This window comes from Octopus bimaculoides, chromosome 6 (assembly GCF_001194135.2).
Source record: "Octopus bimaculoides isolate UCB-OBI-ISO-001 chromosome 6, ASM119413v2, whole genome shotgun sequence".
NCBI classification, from domain to species: domain Eukaryota; kingdom Metazoa; phylum Mollusca; class Cephalopoda; order Octopoda; family Octopodidae; genus Octopus; species Octopus bimaculoides.
In genome coordinates, this window is record NC_068986.1 from 6,788,699 (window position 1) to 6,800,728 (window position 12,030).

At 37.2% G+C, this 12,030-nt stretch overlaps 1 protein-coding gene across 1 annotated transcript in view; it reads right to left on the reverse strand.

Moving 5' to 3' along the window:
• LOC106867455 (uncharacterized) overlaps positions 1 to 12,030 on the reverse strand; it is a 51,914-nt gene that overhangs the window by 13,094 nt on the left and 26,790 nt on the right. Inside the window, exons 12-15 of the mRNA XM_014912334.2 lie at positions 10,680 to 10,860; positions 7,258 to 7,370; positions 5,894 to 6,132; positions 1,071 to 1,813 (exon numbers count right to left, since the gene is read on the reverse strand). Of these exons, the coding sequence (XP_014767820.1) occupies positions 1,071 to 1,813; positions 5,894 to 6,132; positions 7,258 to 7,370; positions 10,680 to 10,860 (1,276 nt within the window). The remainder of the gene's footprint in view (positions 1 to 1,070; positions 1,814 to 5,893; positions 6,133 to 7,257; positions 7,371 to 10,679; positions 10,861 to 12,030) is intronic.

Sequence of the window (12,030 nt, forward strand, 5' to 3'; positions counted from 1 at the left end):
ACGCATGTCATATAATCACACCTGATGGGTTATATCAATAATGGTATAAATAAATAATATATATACAAATTATGGGACAACCCAGCAACACAATAGCTCAAACAGCTGTCTTGTTTATGCTTATTAGCCATGGAGCTAATAGAGGGAAATCTACAACCATAAAGAGGCTTCTCATATTTGATTATATTTTTTATGATAATTTTTGAAAATCCACTCAAATTAATGAATGTAAGACTAGCATATTAAATATTTTGTCAGCCCCATAATCACCATTATTAGAAATATGGCTAGTTTCCATCAACAACAAAAAAAAGCACCATTCAAGCATGGCCGATGCCAGTACCATCTGACTAGCCCTCATACTGGTGGCACATAAAAAGCACCCACTACACTCTTGGAGTGGTTGGCGTTAGGAAGGGCATCCAGCTGTAGAAACATTGCCAGATCAAATTGGAGCCTGGTGCAGCCTTCAGTCAAACGGTCTGACTCATGCCAGCATGGAAAATGAATGTTAAATGATGATGACGATGATGATGAATAGGTATGAAATGTTTTGGCATCACTGAGCTGATGCAGACTTATCTGACATCAGGCATTTTACAGTTTCTTTCGTTCTCTTCTGTATGTGTAATGCTTTTCTATTTGTATGTTTGACTCCAGGACCAAAACAAGTTAAATGTCCAGTCAGCCAAATCCTCCACATCCAAACAATTGCACCTACTTAACTCTTGTTGTTTACAACCTTATTATAGATTATATGCCTTTGCCTTTACTTTCCAAAGTATTAAAGTTTTACTTTTAATTCATAATCAAAATCCGATGCAAAATTCCTACATCCAGCAATTCATACCCTACGATCCAAGGTACTTTTGAATGGGCTGGGGCTGGTTATGTGAAACTGGTGTAGGATACAGCCGTGAACTCACTTTATTTGCTGGGTCTTCGCAGTCACAGCATATCTCCAGAGGTCTCTGTCTTTCGTCATTGCTTCTGTGAGGCCCAACAGAGGCGATAACGAAAGACAGAGAATATGGATGTTAAAATGCTTTAATGAATTAAATCTAACTTACCTGGATTTTCTGATTGGCCATTTGGAAGTTTACTTCCAGATTGGTTATAATTGATGTAATATACTTGAAAATGTTGTGTTAAATGAGTGATGCTTTCATTTTGACAGGTGTTATTATCATTTGATCCTGTTTTAGATACATTTCTTTCTTCCATACTTTGATTAATTTTGGATATAGAAACATTTCCCAGAATAATTGATACATTTAAGAAAGTAATTCCTGTTTTGTTCCATGTATACTGATAATTAACTTGAAGAACAACATTATCACAAAATACTTCATTTTGCCTTTTTTTAACAGTAGGAACAGGTGGTTTTGTATAACTGTCATCCCAAGAACAACGTGTTTCAAAAAGTTTGTTTCCATTTACAGATTTATTAAACTCTTCTTTCCAATCATAGACTGCAGTGTTATAGGTTTTTACATAGGAATTTACATTTTTAGCACAGAAGTAATTAACATCAGTAAGAATATTATTAGAAGGTGCAACACAATTTGAGTCAATTAGTGAGGTTGGCAGAACATAAGACATAGCACTTAATACAGAACTTCTTGAACAGATGTCATTGTCTATGTTAGAAGTGCAATCAGAAGTTATATTTACAAGGTAAGGGAGAGGAGCTGATGTAATGCATTGACCAGTGAATATCTTTTGAGGTAAATAATTAGTTGCTGATGAACGACCATTATTTATCAGATTTTCATTTCCTTCATCCAAAGAACTTTGAGGAGTATTTTTTTCTCTGGAAACAGACGAAGGAAGACAATTATACAATCCAGTAAAAATGCAATAGTTTATAAGTCAGTTTTTGTTTAATGCATATTTCCAAAAAATAAACTTGGTTTATAAGTCAGTAGTGTAAAAATATGAGAGAGAGAGAAAGAGAGAAAACCATAAGGAAAAATTTGTTCAACATGTTAAAGGTTGCATCAAAATGCCTCAGCTAGACAAATTGTGTTTTCACTCCATTAAAATTTAGAGTTTCAGTCTCAGTAATGCTCCAACATGTAAGAATTGAGATTGTCCATCAATTTCCAAATGTAAGGAAGTGAATTCTACCTTTACATAAAAGAATGAAGGAACTGTATGTGTTTAGTTCTCAATGTCCTCCAGCAGATATTAATTTAGTTCTGTATGTAAGTACATTTCTGAGAGAGTTACCATTAAGTGAGCAAAACATTTTGTGACTGAAATAACATTCTGCCAGTTGGGTTGATGGAATGTTTCCATTTCTATAATACGGATTAAATTGAAGTTAACTCTAACATTATTCTTATTGCAAAGTTTATGATATTTGTGTTGCAAGAGATTTTTGTCATGAAGGATGGGAAATTTTTTTAGCTAGCCACATTGCATGCTATTCTCATGCTGTATGTGTGGCAAGTGTTAAACTAGACGAAATATGTTTTCCTAGTTCTCTTGTACTGAGATTTGGGCTTGTTTCATGTATCTTAGTTTTTCTTTGAAACCACATATCATGCATCAATATGGGTTAGATACTTTCCTCCTGTTAAGTACTAAATATTTTATGATTGTGGAAAGATAGTTGGACCTTTAGTTTACAATTATACTGTCTTTTAGTATTTTATAGCTGTAGTGCTTGCCCATAAGTTATGACACGGTTCTTAGGTTGATGGTCATCTTTGATCCCTTAATATTGTGTATGACAAATTTGCATGACACTGTATTTGTCAGTCCTGTACTACCTGGCCATATATGAACCATTCTTCTTCACAATCATTTTAAAAGAAGTTATAAGCTCTCCATCCTAAGGGAGAATTTTTACTCTCTTTGTCTTATTTACTTATACCCTGTGACATACATTGTTAACATCAACCCATGTCTCTGGATTTATGTTGATTTTTCCTGGAGTTGTCTTTATTGAAACTTTCAAGTGTAGCTGTGTGAGTAAGAAGCTTGCTTCCCAATCATGTGGTTTTGGGTTCAATCCCACAGCACAGCATCTTGGGCAAATCACTCCTACTACAACTCTGGGCTGACCAAAGCCTTGTCGGTGGATCCAGTGGATGGAAAGTGAAAGAAGCCTGTCATATGTATGTATCTGTGTATGTGTCTGTGCTTGTCCCCCATCAGGACCACTTGACAACCAATGTTGGTTTGTTCGTGTCCCCATAACTTAGAAGTTCAGCAAAAGAGACCAATAGAATAAATACCAGGCTTAAAAATCAGTACCAGAAGTGAGTTGTTAAACTAAACTCTTTACAATATGGCTGAAGTCCAATGACTGAAACAAGTATAAAAATATATCGTTCTTTGAGCAACAACATATGCAATGATTCCATTGATAAATTAATGGCAGATATGGCTTTTGGGATAATAACCAAAGTAATATAACTATTTCTTCTGTGCAAACTTTGATGTCTGATATATATCTGTCTGATTATTCATCAAGTGACTGGGATGAAATAATACTTGAAGAATGGTCAGACACTGCTGTCGGTCCAAAAATACCTTTTGGATTTGTCAAGGTATTTTTTTTCCCATTTCCTACTGAGTTTTAATCAATGCAATTGCTCAACAAATTAATTTGTATATAGAACAACAAGAAGCAGACATCTTTGTTTTGACATGCATTAAAATTCGTGTATACCTGCAAATGTTATTTTGGAATGAAGTAACTCAACTTGCTTATAACAAGCTGTAAAAAGTTCAGAAAAAAACTTTTTTTGTGATGTTTAGTTCTTACTAATTACATTTATTACCAACATATTTTAATCTTTTTTTTAGTGTAGCTGCTTTTAATTATTATGTAATTAACAAACACACATGCACAACATTATTTTTGGCACAAATGACTATCTACATTTAAAAAACAAAGCAAAAACAACTAAAACTGTCAATTTTCACAATAATCTGACCCCACAAGTAAATACACTATCAGCAAATTGAATAAACAATTTTTCAGCTATTTTCTGCTCTGTCAATACAGAACTGAGCTTTTCACCTAAATTTTCAACACGAAGCTAGAAGTTAATGCTTTCCTAAACTTGTCCATGCCAAAACCATTCAGGCAGTGGAAGATTGCCAGTTCATCATTCCTATATAATCCTCTGCTGGGAGCAACTTTTGGTTTCTTTTAAGATTATCTCAAATATATGAATCATCTAATTTAAAGACTTTAGCACCTTAAAGCTACCAATAGAAAAGTTAAAAAGTTTCTCACCTTTTTTTTCCACCTAGGAAGAGATGTTATAAACCAAGAGCAACTTACTGTAGTTCATTATTATGCTGGTGTCATTAATAATAGAAAACACTTTAGCAAATTCCAAGATTTTTTTAAGGAAGAGATATAGAAATTTTTGAGTAAAATTCCACTATATTGAACTTGCCTACTTTTCTATGCCATCAAATTGCTTTATTATAAAGCTGTGACAATTTTGTGTAAGCCTAGTTCATTTTTGACCCTTTAAGGTAATATATGGCTTATGTATTGCTAGGCATTCTACCCTAATACATATATATTTAAGAGGCTGGAAATTATGCCTTGTTGTTAATTATATTGTAAGAATTGGACTTGTATTTTTGGAAGTTTTAGTAGTTGTCTGACAGGAATTTGGAGTGGGTTGTATTATATAGTTCATGTAGATTTATTATTTTGTTGACAAATATGTGGTTTCTGTGGGTGTCGTAAATGGATATCTGATCATTTAAAAGGTTTTCAAAGCTACTGGTGTGATAGCTAAATGAATCAACTTGTTTTGTGTTTAATCTTTCTGAATGCCCAAGGTGGTGAGCTGGCAGAATCGGTAGCACGCCAGGCAAAATACTCAGCAGTATTTCGTCTGCCATTACGTTCTGAGTTCAAATTCCACCAAGGTTGACTTTGCCTTTCATCCTTTTGGAGTCGATAAATTATGTACCAGTCGCATACTGAGGTCGATGCAACTGACTAGCCCCATCCCAGAAATTTCGGTCCTTGTGCCTAGAGCAGAAAAGAATATTTCTGAATGCCCTAACCAAATTATTCCATTCAGCTTCTTGTTGGCTGAAAGATTGCACACATTGAGAGGGGGAGTAGCAAGAGAGTGAATCACCAAATTCAACTGAATTAAACTCTACTAATATGATTTAATAATCAGAGACCCTTGCAGTAGTGGAAAAAGGGTAAATAGAAGAGGTAGCATGTGCTCACTCACACACACACACACACACACACACACACAGAGGGAGTAAGAAGTTGATCTTGCTCTAGGTCAATCCTGATGAGGAGAATCATATCTGATGTGTCCTTTCCTTTTTTTTTTAATTAGAATTTTATGTAACACAATGTTACAGCTTAGCTTAGCAAGAATGAGGCATTGTAAAATTTAGTGGATATCAAAAATATCAAAATTTACATGAATTATTTCCCTCACTTGAAGTGAAGGGAAGATGGAGACCGAGGAAGACATGGGATGAAGTTTTGAAGACCAATCTCAAAACACTGAACCTTATGAAAGAGGTGACAGAGAACTGAGACATGTGATGCATTGCTGCACTTGTACTTTGTCAGCAAAATAATAAAGACCCATCCACCACAACAGAATTGAGGTCCTAAAACCAAGATGCCATGTAAAAAGCATAGATGTAGGTGCTGGTGCCACTTAAAAAGCACCTGTGATGGTGCCATATAAAAGGTACCCAGTACACTGTGGAGTGGTTGGCATTAGGAAGGGCATCCAGCTGTAAAAACTAAGCCAAAACAAACTGTGGAATCTGGTATGGGCCCAGGCCTTACCAGTTCCTGTCAAGCCAACTAACCCATGCTAGTATGGAAAATGGATGTTAAATGATGATGATGTGACAATGAAGGAATAGGTACCTGTAAGAATAAGTTTCAGACCATATTTCTCTGAAAGATGTGGGATCAAGATTAAACAGATGGTTGTTGTAGTATATACCAAGGAAAGCATTATCTTTCTTAACAACACAGAACCAAGAATTTAAATCAGAAACTATGCTCGAGGACATTTGTGTTTCACATAAGTGAGTCGAGAGAATTTGCTCTGTATCTTCTTTAGGACACTGATTCAAGTTTAATTCTTGGAAATCTTGGCAATCCTTCACAAAAACAAAAACAAAAAAAATTACATTAAAATATTCATATTGTTTGTTGTTAATGAAAAAAGTTACATTTTCAATACATATTTTATATCAATAAGTCAAATCTATATCAATAAGATCAATAAATTTTCCATGTATCCTTAGCTTCCCTGCCTGTTGTTTCTACTAATCATCTCTTTCCTGTGCCTTCAGCCATTGTTCTCTCTTCTCTACTGTACTCCATCTTTAATACCATTTATCAGCTATCACTCTCAATGCCTTTTACCATAATCTACCCTCCACGGCCACACCTATTTCTCTCACCATCTATCTTGTCCTCATACTCTTATGAAACTTCCCCCTCTATCACCCCGGCCCACTCACCCAAACCAATCCTCTAAGGCATGACTAACACCTCAGATGTAGGAAAACACTCCTAAATTGAAGATGCTCTCACTCAGCAGGAATAAAACCCAGGCAAACCAAATCAAATTTCCACATTATCTATTCATGACTTAATTATAAATTCAAAATGACTGACAAACTATCCATCAAACTATCAAAGATAGTATGCTCTAACTTGGAATGCTAACGGATTGGGATATAGACTAGATGCTGAATCAAAGACATTGATGAAGTTGGCCTAGATTTCATTGTGGAATTGCTCATAGCCATATGCAGCAGTTCAAGTATCTCTGGAAGATGAACAAATAAAGTGTATCTAATCACACTGGAACAGCATCTAGGCACATATCAAAGTAATACACATGCAAAATTTCAGCCTATTACATCAATTATTCTTGGAGATATTGTGACCTAAAGATTGCTACCCAGTCAAAAATGTCATTTCGAGGAAAACACAAAAATGCTGGAAACAGTTGATTTTACAACAATGCCCAACTACACAAAGATAATATCCACATTTTGGTGAAATATTTGCAGTTTTGCACAGTCTAATAATGCCCAGAAGCATATCTTTTGCTATTTTTCTGAGATTTTGCTATCTGAAATCTGAGGTATTAGTCTTGCCTTAAAATGGTAAAATAAGTTTTAATGAAAAGTAAATAAAAGATTAATTTCAAAATTAAATAAAAAGAATTGAATTTCTGGATTAGATCATTACAGAAAATCCCAAAAACTTACAGAATCACAGCAACAATTGATGTCACACATCATCCCTTTCAGATCACAAGAACATGGCACAAACTTCTTACTTAGAGGGTCGATATTATTTAACGTATGTGCTTCTAGTTGTACTAAAATATAAAACAAACACATTGAAAGAAAGCAAAAGGCAAACTTTGTTTCAGCATCCTTGAGGTCACTATTTCAAGATGTTGTAAAATTAGTATTAAAAGTAATGATAAAAAAGACTTAAAAAAAAAAGATTATTAAAAATATTGCATTATAATGACTTCAAATGAAATTTTGTTAACACATCATCATCATCATCATCGTTTAACGTCCGCTTTCCATGCTAGCATGGGTTGGACGATTTGACTGAGGACTGGTGGAACCAGATGGCGACACCAGGCTCCATGAAGGAGAGAAACATATCTGTATGGGTGATGGTTCACTTGCACTTAACAAGGCTGCAAAGGGAGAGGTTTGGAGACGCCACTATGAAAGGTTGCTCAATAAAGAGAATGAATAGGAGAAAGAGTCTGCCAAATGTCGTCCCAACAGAGAGGCCAGTTATCCGAATTGACAATACCTTGGTAGATAAAGCAATTAAGAGTATAAAGACAGGGAAAGCCCCCGGCCCATCAGAAATCACCACAGAGATGCTTAAAATATCTGGCGGTGTCGGCTATAGCCTAGTCACCCATATAGTTAACCAGGTGATACACGAAGGAGTCATACCCAATGACTGGTGTAGCAGCACCATAGTTAACTGCTACAAAGGTAAAGGTGATGCTTTAGATACAAATAATTACAGAGGTATCAAGTTGATGGATCAGGTAATGAAAGTCACGGAGAGCTTCCGTTACCTTGGTGACCAAGTCAGTAGCGGGGGAGGGTGCGCTGAAAGTGTAGCTGCTGGAATAAGAATAGGCTGTTGCAAAGTTCAGAGAGCTCCTACCTCTGCTGGTGACAAAGGGCCTCATGCTCAGAGTAAAAGGCAGACTGTATGAACAGCCAGGCTACATGGCAGTGAAACATGGGCCGTGACTGCTGAGGACATGCGTAAGCTAGTATGATCCGCTGGATGTGAAATGTCAGTGTGCATACACAACAGGGTTAAGCGCCCTGAGAGAAATGTTGGACATAAGAAGCATCAGATGTGGTGTGCAAGAGAGATGACTGCACTGGTATGGTCATGTGTTGTGTATTGATAAGGACAGCAGTGTGAAGAAGTGCCACACTCTAACAGTAGAGGGAACCTGTGGAAGAGGTAGACCCAGGAAGTCCTGGGATGAGGTGGTGAAGCATGAACTCCAAACATTGGACCTCATGGAGGCAATGGCAAGTGACTGAGACGTTTGGAGATATGCTGTGCTTGAGAAGACCCAGCAAGCCAAGTGAGACTGTAACAGTGGCCTATGTCAGAGTAGCATAACCAACCCATTTAAGAGTACCCTTCAATCATTGGGCAATAAACTGTGCTTGCGAAGAGCTGTTGAGTCAAGTGAAGTTACTGTTGTGGCCGATGACAGTACCGCCTGATTGGCACCCACGCCAGTGTTGCCTGACTGGTCCTGTGCTGGTGGCATGTAAAAAGCACCATTCAAGCGTGGCTGATGCAGTTCTCGCCAGCTGGTCTGGTGCCGGAGGAATGTAAAAAGCATCATTCATCATCATCATCATCATCATCATCGTTTAACGTCCGCTTTCCATGCTAGCATGGGTTGGACGATTTGACTGAGGACTGGTGAAACCGGATGGCAACACCAGGCTCCAGTCTGATTCGAATGTGATTATTACCAGTATCGCCTGACTGGCTTTTTACATGCCAGTGGCATGCAAAAAGCACCCACTACACTCTCAGAGTGGTTGGCATTACAAAGAGCATCTAGCTGTAGAAACTTTGCCAGATCAGACTGGCGCCTGGTGCAGCCTTCTAGCTTGCCAGCCCTCAGTCAAACTGTTCAGCCCATACCAGCATGGAAAGTGGACATTAAATGATGATGATGAACCCTTCAGCCTTCTATAGTTTAAGACACTTGCTTAAAGGGCAGTGCAGCGGGACTGAATCCAAGACTATGTGGTTGAGAAATTTGTTAACTGCACAGCGACACTTGTGCCATTAAGAAGCTTGCTTCTGTTATGGGAGAATCCTGAACACCCCAACATGACTGAAGATGGACTAACTGGTTACAATAAGAACAGAATGTTGCTGATGGAGTTAATTTGATGTGTGTTGGTTTAACAGTCGGTAGTTAAACAGTGAATATTGAGTGTCGTACCTACAATCGAATAATACAGAGTGCATTCAGTGTTAACATATATGTCTGCGATAGGTTATTTTCAGATAACCACAACCAACTATTTGTGTAATAGCATTTTAAACCAGTTGTGTATACCCATGTCTTAACATTTTTGGTGAGGAGATTATTCGAAGCTCATGCTGGACCAATTTTTGCTTGAACACGGAAGGTTTACTAGCTTTGGTAATTGAATTACAGAAACAACAACAGCAACAGCAGTTGTTGGAATTTCAGATGCAACAGCAACTGTTAGTACAACTGATATAAAAGAAAACAGAAAATACATCTAGTTCACCCCTGACACTGTTGCAAACAAAGCAGAGGAGTGTAGTACCTTCTCTGCTTACTTTAGAAGGTCTAAGGAAATTTTTAGAGAAGAATGCCGTGATTGGTATGATGAGAAAAAACTTGACTTTTGTTGAGAAAGTTGGCAGAAACCGAGCATGAAAAATATTGCAATTATATATTACCAAACAAACTGGGTGAAGTCTGTTTTGAAGAAACAGCGAATATTCTACCAAAGATTTTCAGTGAGAAAAGTCCTTTATTTAGCGTTAATCAATGATGATGATGATGATGATGAATTTAGTACACAGCACAATGATGTACCAAACAGATGTAACGGTAGTTCATGGTGGCTGTGTGGTAAGAAGCTTGTCTATGATGATCGTACACTGCCATGAAAGTAATGATTATTACACACATGCACTACCGACTGAGACAAAAAAAAAAAAAAAAAAAAAAAAAATTAGCCCCTTGTGGGCAATGAAGAAATAAGAAGCTTGCTTCCTAACCACATGGTTCCAGGTTCAGTCCCACTGCATGGCACCTTGGGCAAGTGTCTTCTACTACAGCCTCAGGCCAACCAAAGCATTGTGAGTGGATTTGGTAGACGGAAACTGAAAGAAGCCCATCGTATATATAGGTATATGTATGTATTTGCATGTCTGTGTTTGTCCCCACCTCCCATCACTTGACAACCGATGTTGGTGTGCTTACATCCCCAAAACTCAGCAGTTTGGCAGACAGAATAAGTACCAGGCTTACAAAGAATAACATCTGAGGCTGATTTTTCAACTAAAAGGTGGTGCTCCAGCATGGCTGCAGTCAAAACAAAAGAATAAAAGAAATACTTACAACTGATACTTGATATATTATATTCAACAGAAGGTTTTAAAGAGACAAATGCACTGAAGGTTGCATTTATGTTTGGTACTGAGACCACAAAGCAGTTTATTTTCACTGTTTCTTTTATGTCAGCCTCCACAATACTTGTTCTTTTTAGTTGTAATAATTTATAAAATGGTCCATTGTTAACCTAAGGAAAAAAATGAGAATCTTTAAATGAAAAATATTTTGTAAACTGAAATGTAACACAGATATAAAATAATACATGAAGTTTGTATTGGTGTTGGAGATAAATCCCAGGGTGATTTGAATGTAAAACTCATTTTATTCTTATACCAATTTCTGCTCAATTCCTAGATCAACATCATCATCATTTAATGTCCGTTTTCTATGCTGGCATGGGTTGGATGGTTTGTTAGGAGCTGGACAGCTGGAGGGCTAAGTTTTGGCATGGCTTCTATGGTCAGATACCCTTCCTAATGCCAACCACTTTACAGAGTATGATAGGCACTTTTTACATGCTACCAACGTGGGTTCGTTTACGTAGCACTGGCATGAGTGAATTTACATTGCACTGGCACCTGCAAGAGAAAGAATACTCAGCTGGGAGGGGGGGAGCATGACTATAACACACATGTCTGTATGTATGGATGGCCACAATTTTACTAAGCTTGACATGTCTTCTCAGGTACAGCCAATCACCACAAGTCCTGTTCCTTGTCATAAGCCAGGAAAAACACACAGCAACTCAGAGAAAAGTTTCACATACTGAGATACTACAATTTATTGATACAAATTTCCAATTAAAAAGTCATCTGAATTAAAATCTTCAGTCAAAATTTCATGATAATTTATGTTCCAAACATTAATTTCATAATGACAAAGTTATTTAAAACCTTCTTTGTTATTTTCAACAGTAATTGAAACAAAGTGTATTTCACTAGAAATATTCTTTTATTCGTTTCAGTCAATTGACTGCGTCCATGCTGGAGCACTGCCTTTAGTCGAGCAAATCGACCCCAGGACATTCTTTGTAAGCCTAGTACTTATTCTATCAGTCTCTCTTGCTGAACTGTTAGATGACGGGGACATAAACAAACCAGCATCAATTGTCGAGTGATGTTGGGGGGACAAACACAAACACACCGAAGCTTTGTGATTGAATTTGGTAGGGGGAAGTTACTGCTGTGTGTGTGTATATGTCTGTGTATGTGCTTGTGCCTCTCTCCCAGTGAGTGAGAAAGGGAATATGACAGGCTTCTTTCAGTTTTCGTCTACCAAATCCACTCATAAGGCTTTGGTCGGCCCGAGGCTATAGTAGAAGACACTTGCCCAAGGTGCCACGCAGTGGGACTGAACC